This window comes from Colobus angolensis, unplaced genomic scaffold (assembly GCF_000951035.1).
Source record: "Colobus angolensis palliatus isolate OR3802 unplaced genomic scaffold, Cang.pa_1.0 Scaffold56, whole genome shotgun sequence".
NCBI classification, from domain to species: domain Eukaryota; kingdom Metazoa; phylum Chordata; class Mammalia; order Primates; family Cercopithecidae; genus Colobus; species Colobus angolensis.
The window spans coordinates 5377368-5384423 of NW_012119154.1; the positions used below are offsets into that span (position 1 = coordinate 5377368).

Sequence of the window (7056 nt, forward strand, 5' to 3'; positions counted from 1 at the left end):
AAAAAAAAAAAAAAAAAATTACATTATTAGATTTTGTATTTTTATTTTCATTTTTATTTATTTATTTTTTTGGAGACAGAGTTTCGCTCTTGTTTCCCAGGCTGGAGTGCAATGGCGTGATCTCAGCTCACTGCAACCTCCGCCTCCGAGGTTCAAGTGATTCTTCTGCCTCAGCCTCCCAAGTAGCTGGGATTACAGGCATGTGCCACCACGCCTGAGTAACTTTTTGTATCATTATTGGATTTTTTAAGCAAATTTTTCAAATGTTTACCGTGAAGCTACTTTGTAAATTTATTTTTCTTTGACAAATGGTGACTGACTGGATTTACCCTCATTTTAGCCTTTTTTAATAAGGGTTAAACTATTTAAGATATTTGGTTTAGATTTCTTTAACTCACAGGATCTATGGCTTGACAAATTTTAATGCGCAGTCTTGCATAGCTTGTTGTAACTTGGTGCTTGAAGAAAATGTTTACTCCTTTCTTTTCCTTTCCTTTTTTTTTTTTCTTCTTCTTCTTTTTTTATCTTCTTTTCCAAGGGTTGGCATTCTGGGGAGCTAGAGCTAGTTCCTTCAGCATGTGAAGGGGAGAGTGGGGTTTTGTCAGATCCTCCACAGGGGGGAAAAGCTAGTGTCTCTTCCCTTGAGGTATAGTTCTTCCAGTCTGATGAACTGTCAGATCCACTGAGTGATTGGTAAAGCAGATTGGACAGTGACTCGAGGAAGTGGGGGTGGGGACAATATTTTAAGTAGTAACTATCAAAAGTAAAGTGATTCTCTGGGGGCTCAGTAGAGCCATGTGTGCTTCTAGCGTTAGCAGTCTGCAGGAATTGTGCAGAGTGTGGTGTTGTTTTCTAAGAGGAAAAGGAGGATGAGTGTGAGAGTGATGAGAGGTGAGTTGGGATGGATTGTAACGCACCAAGAGAAGGGAGCATAAATGTTAGTTTGAGTTTTGGGCAACGAAACTTGCTTAATCCTGATGGCTCTTAATCACAATGTCAGCCCTAAAGTTTCATATTCACAGTTGAGAACTTTTAATTGAATGATTATTTTTTATAGAGTCTTTTATACCCTGTTTTGATTCAGAAGTTAAAGAAAGCAGATTTTTATATTGTATGTAATTATAGTTTGGGCTTCCTGGGAAACAGAATCCTGCTGCAAATCTTACATGACTGATTTCTGGACCCAAAGTGGGTTTGACAGTGGGCTGGAGCAGTAATAGCCCACCTACTGTCGGGAGAGGCCAGGGCAGGCATTTCCCAGCAAGCCTGCCTGAAGTGGGTCTTGTCCTAGACTCTAGGACCTAGATCATGCAGGAAAAGTCCCCTGTTTGTGGGAGCTGGAAAAGAGTTGGCTTCATCAGCAAAGTGACCTACCAACAGGAAAGGTGGGGGTCTGGAGAAGCAGATTTAAAATGTTGAAAGCTGTGTTTCTTTAACAAATACCTATTAATCACCTCCTGCCTATGTGAGATATTGCTCTAGTCTGTAGGAAACCACAGAAGTGTGCTTCTGCTTTTAAGGAGCTTATGTTTTACACTGACCTTTGGCAGAGTCACATATGAAAATGGATATTGGGCCGGGTGTGGTGGCTCACGCCTATAATCCCAACACTTTGGGATGGGAGGCCAGGGCGGGCAGATCACAAGGTCAGGAGTTTGAGACCAGCCTGGCCAACATAGTGAAATCCTGTCTCTACTAAAAAATACAAAAAATTAGCTGGGCATGGTGGCAGGCGCCTGTAATCCCAGCTATTTGGGAGGCTGAGGCGGGAGAATAGTTTGAACCCAGGAGGCAGAGGTTGCGGTGAGCCAAGATTGCGCCACTACACTCCAGCCCAGGCAACAGAGCAAGACTCCGTCTCAAAAGAAAAAGAAAAAAAAAAGGATATTAAATTTTGTGACTGTCATTCACGTGGGCCCTGAACTAATTTTTTTTTTTGCGACAGAGTTTCACTCTTGTTGCCCAGGCTGGAGCACAGTGGTGTGATCTCAGCTCACCGCAACCTCCGCCTCCCAGGTTCAAGCGATTCTCCTGCCTCAGCCTCCCGGGTAGCTGGGATTACGGGCGTGTGCCACCATACCTGGCCAATTTTGTATTTTTAGTAGAGATGGAGGTTCTCCATGTTGGTCAGGCTAGTCTCGAACTCCTGACCTCAGGTGATCTGCCTGCCTCAGCCTCCCAAAGTGCTGGGATTACAGGCGTGAGCCACTGTGCCCAGTCACAAATGATCTTCTTGAGCCTATGGAGACCAGACCTTTAATAGTCTTTTTTTGTTCATAAGCAGTACATATCTGATATGTTGTAGTTACTCAGTATACTTCTTGAATGAATGAATGTCATTGCCATTTTAAAATAAAAATACAAATAAGCCAAAAGGAGAAATGAAGTCGCCAGTCTTGCCACACAGACTTAACTACTAACATGCTTCTGAAGATGGGAGATAACTAGCCTCCTGCCGCTGGTCCCTGAGTCTTCCTTCATGGGGAGGGTTCATTGTAGGGACTGGCCATGGGACAACCTTGGTGGTAAAGCCAGCTGTTGAAGAGCCAGAGATATTGATAGTGGGCTTGCCAGGAAAATTCCTTTGGAAGTGGCACTGCTTGCTTGCTCTCAAATTACTATCCTCTGTAACAAGGTTCAGATTTAAAATTATGTACTCAGGGACAAAATATAAACTTGTATTTGGATTAAACTTTTCTTCCTGTTTAAAAAGAGAAGTTAGAATACCTATGTTGTGTATGCCTAGAACTTAGAAAAATTACAATGTACAAGAATCTTTTCTGTTGTGTTTTTTGTAAGTGGTCTTGTGAGTTAATAAAGAAGCAATGTGAGGCCGGGCGCGGTGGCTCAAGCCTGTAATCCCAGCACTTTGGGGGGCCGAGACGGGCGGATCACGACTCTACTAAAAAAAATACAAAAAATCTAGCCGGGCAAGGTGGCAGGCGCCTGTAGTCCCAGCTACTCGGGAGGCTGAGGCAGAAGAATGGCGTGAACCCGGGAGGCGGAACTTGCAGTGAGCTGAGATCCGGCCACTGCACTCCAGCCTGGGCGACAGAGCGAGACTCCGTCTCAAAAAAAAAAAAAAAAAAAAAGAAGCAATGTGATTGGATGGGAGTCCAATAGCGGATTGGGAGTCTACAATGTCAAATGTTAGTCCTAACTAATCACACACTAAGTTAAAGACTATGTTTAACCACTTTGAGTCTCAGTTTCTGCATCAGTTAAGGAACCATCTCAGTTTCTGCATCAGTTAAGGAACCACACTAGACAGTCTTTCAGCCCTCCCATGGTAGTATAAGGCATAAACCTCAATTTCCTTATGCTTCTCCAGGACCAGTCTACTTTTCTGTGTCATTAAGAGTTGAGGGGCTGCCTTTCTAAGATTCTGGGAACCAAATTCTAGGGTAGTTTTCTAAGATTCTAGGAACCGAAAGTTAGCAAGTGAAGAGGAAACAGAATACTTTTGAATTTGCCCAGCTGTGCCTTTTATAGAAGAGCCATTTCTAGTCAGAAGATTTTAGAGCATTTTAAAACTCTGTGGTGATATGCTGGTTACATTCTTCCTTAGACTAAAATTACAACCTGAATGCACTTAATGATACATATGTGTATTGTAATTTGTAAACATAACTCAAAACCCTGTATCTGAGTCAGGTCTTTTGTGGTTCGCCATTCAGACTTCATTTCTATTTGACAAGCGTTTATTTTAAGATTGCTTTGCGGAGCAATTGTTTAACATTCAAGTGATCTATTAGTGTTAAGTCTTTAACCAGACTTGTTTTAAATGAGCTGTCTGTTAAGTAGAAAACCAAACATTATAGAAACTTAGATTTCCAATCCAACTTAGCAAAATCAATGTAACTTAAATGTTGTCTTCACATATGTTTGTTTAACCTGTTTTTTTCCTTCAGTATTCATTTAGAAAAATAGTAACTGTGTGAATAAAATTTTTTAGTTACTCTTGATACTATTGTTTAGCAAGAACTGTAGACTTAATTGGTTGAGAAAAGAACATTTAGAGTAAATGAATGCTTTAGTAAGTTAATTATTTCTTAGCATATCACAAATATATGTAGAAAGAATAAGATCTGATTCTATAGCTTTATTCCTAGGTTATTAAAAGCAAACTTCTGTGGAAGTAAGTTCTCATTAGGCTCTCTATATATAATATGTATACACACACATACATACCTGCATGCATGCATACATACATACATACAGGCTATGTATTGTAATCCATTTGGTTATTTTGTTGGCGATGTGGGTCAGTTGGATGAAAGCTGAAGATGACTTATGTAAATAGCCAAACCGTGCTTCAGAATTGTTTTATACATCAATCTGATTCTTACCATTAGTACCGTGGCTTCCTCTCCTCTTTCCTGGTTTCCAGATTGTCACAGTTAAAGGGCATTTTTTTCCTATTTAGCAAATATAACCATTATCAATTTTTAAAATGAGATTTTCGGCCCCTTCCCTTTTGTGTTGTAGGTGCTCCATACTTGCTTGCAGTGCCTATGTGGCTCTGGCTTTGGGTGATAACCTTATGGCTTTGAATCATGCAGATAAACTTCTTCAGCAGCCCAAGCTGTCAGGATCTCTTAAGTAAGTGTGATTTGCCCTGTGTGTCCCTGGTTTCTTTTGTTTTGAGGTTTCTCCTTGGTTTGTGGTTTATGTTGCTTCTTTTTATTCTTCCAGTGGAATATATATTTGTAAGGAAAGCAGCTGTTTAATCGAACTTTTTCTAAGCCATGCCTTGGCAGTGAAAATGTTTTCACTTGTGCTGTACGGAGCATTAGGAGACAAAAACTTCGGACTCTAGTGTCCACTTCTAGGCTTCACTGCAGCACTTTAATTCCCCAAATAAGTCAGGTCCTCAGGGAGAAGACCTTGTACAAAAAAGGAGTTTGGTCAATGTGATAAATCTAGTTTGAGGGACCAGGTACAGTGGCTCACGCCTGTAATCCCAGCACTTTAGGAGGCCGAGGCAGGCAAATCACAAGGTCAGGAGTTCAAGACCAGCCTGGCCAACATGGTGAAACCCCGCCTCTACTAAAAATACAAAAAATTAGCTGGGCATAGTGGCAGGTGCCTGTAGTCCCAGCTACTCAGGAGGCTAAGGCAGGGGAATTGCTTGAACCCAGGAGGCAGAAGTTGCAGTGAGCCAAGATCGCACCACTGCACTGTAGCCTAGGCTACAAAGCATGACTCTGTCTCAAAAATAATAATAAAATAAATAGACAAATAAGAATTTTAAAATATCTTTCCAAGCTACTGTATCATTCCAAAAGGAGCTAGTTTTAGTGAGGCTCCAAATACTTCTTCATTAATATCATTGTCATTCTAAAATTTTCCAAAGCACATTATCTTTTTCTTTTACCAAAATTGAGTAAAATACAGGCCAGATGTGGTGGCTCATGTCTGTAATCCCAGCACTTTGGGAGGCCAAGGGAGGCAGATCATTTGTGGTCCAGACCAGCCCAGCCAACATGGTAAAACCCCATCTCTACTAAAAATATAAAAATTAGCCAGGTGTGGTTGCAGGCGTCCATAATTCCAGCTACTCGGGAAGTTGAAACAGGAGAATCACTTCAGCCTGGGCAGCGGACGTTGCAGTGAGCCAAGGTTGCGCCATTGCACTCCAGGCGGAGTGACACAGCAAGACTCCCGCTCAAAAAAATAAAAATAAACTACATACCCCTTGAAATTTTTGTATGATGCTGATCCTGGAAATTTTATCATAAGCCACGAGTATTCTGCATAACATTAGAACAGTTGTTCTTTCATTCATTGTATAGGTATATACCTATAAATGCCAAAATATAACTACTTACTCTTGCTTTTTAGTGATCCCCAAACATACCTAGTGCTTTTTAAAAAAAAAAAAGTAATTAAGGCCAGGTGCGGTGGCTCACACCTGTAATCCCAGCACTTTGGGAGGCCTACGCGGCAAATCATTTGAGGTCAGGAGTTGGAGACCAGCCTTGCCAATATGGTGAAACCCCATCTCTACTGAAAATACAAAAATTAGCCGGGCATGGGGGCGCACTCCTGTAATCCCAGTTACTCAGGAGGCTGAGGCGCGAGAATTGCTTGAGCCTGGGAGGCAGAAGCTGCAGTGAGTCAAGATTGTACCACTGTACTCCAAACTGGGTGACAGAGTGAGATTCCATCTCAAAAAAAAAAGTAATAAGAAATCATTCGACAATATAGGAAACTTTGTCACAATTCAAATATAAGGGAGCTCCTGCTCTTCTGCAAGAAAATCTTGTCCAATATTCAGGCTTGGAGATGGGGAAGATCCTAATTTTCAGTTTAAGGCATTTGGGTTGCCTCTAAAGTACCTTCCATCCTTACCATTGCCTAACTCAAAATTTACCAACTTTGGGAATTGCAGCTCCTGCTGGTGTTCAGATTGTGGTGTATACGGCCATTATGAGAGAACTGGACTTTGTGTGTGTGTGACTGAGTCTGTCTCTGTGACCCACGCTAGAGTGCAGTGTCGCAATCTCAACTCACTGCAACCTCTACTATCTGGGTTCAGGCGATTCTCCTGCCTCAGCCTCCCGAGTAGCTGGGACTACAGGAGCCCACCACCACACCCGGCTAATTTTTTTTTCTTTTTTCGAGACAGAGTTTCACTCTGTCACTTGAAACCTAGGCTAGAGTACAGTGGCATGATCTCAGCTCACTGCAACCTCTGCCTCCCTGGTTCAAGCGATTCTCCTGCCTCAGCCTCCTGTGTAGCTGGGATTGCAGGCGCCTGCCACTATGCCCTGCCAAATTTTTTTTTTTCTTTTTTTGAGTCGGAGTTTCACAGGCATGAGCCACCGTGCCTGGCTAGTTTTTGTATTTGCTCTTATTGCCCAGGCTGAAGTGCTGTGGCGTGATCTCAGCTCATCACAACCTCCACCTCCAGGGTTCAAGCGATTCTCCTGCCTCATCCTCCCGAGTAGCTGGGATTACAGGCATGCGCCACCACTCCCAACTAATTTTTGTATTTTTAGTAGAGACAGGGTTTCTCCATATTGGTCAGGCTGGTCTCAAACTCCTGACCTC

The 7056-nt window shown here is 42.2% G+C and overlaps 1 protein-coding gene and 1 pseudogene across 1 annotated transcript in view; both read left to right on the plus strand.

Annotated features, from left to right (window-relative positions):
- Positions 1–3365, plus strand: part of LOC105525840 — a 6326-nt pseudogene extending 2961 nt beyond the window's left edge.
- CNOT10 (CCR4-NOT transcription complex, subunit 10) overlaps positions 1–7056 on the plus strand; it is a 103612-nt gene that overhangs the window by 77762 nt on the left and 18794 nt on the right. The window contains exon 11 of the mRNA XM_011961627.1: positions 4489–4602. Within this exon, the coding sequence (XP_011817017.1) occupies positions 4489–4602 (114 nt within the window). The remainder of the gene's footprint in view (positions 1–4488; positions 4603–7056) is intronic.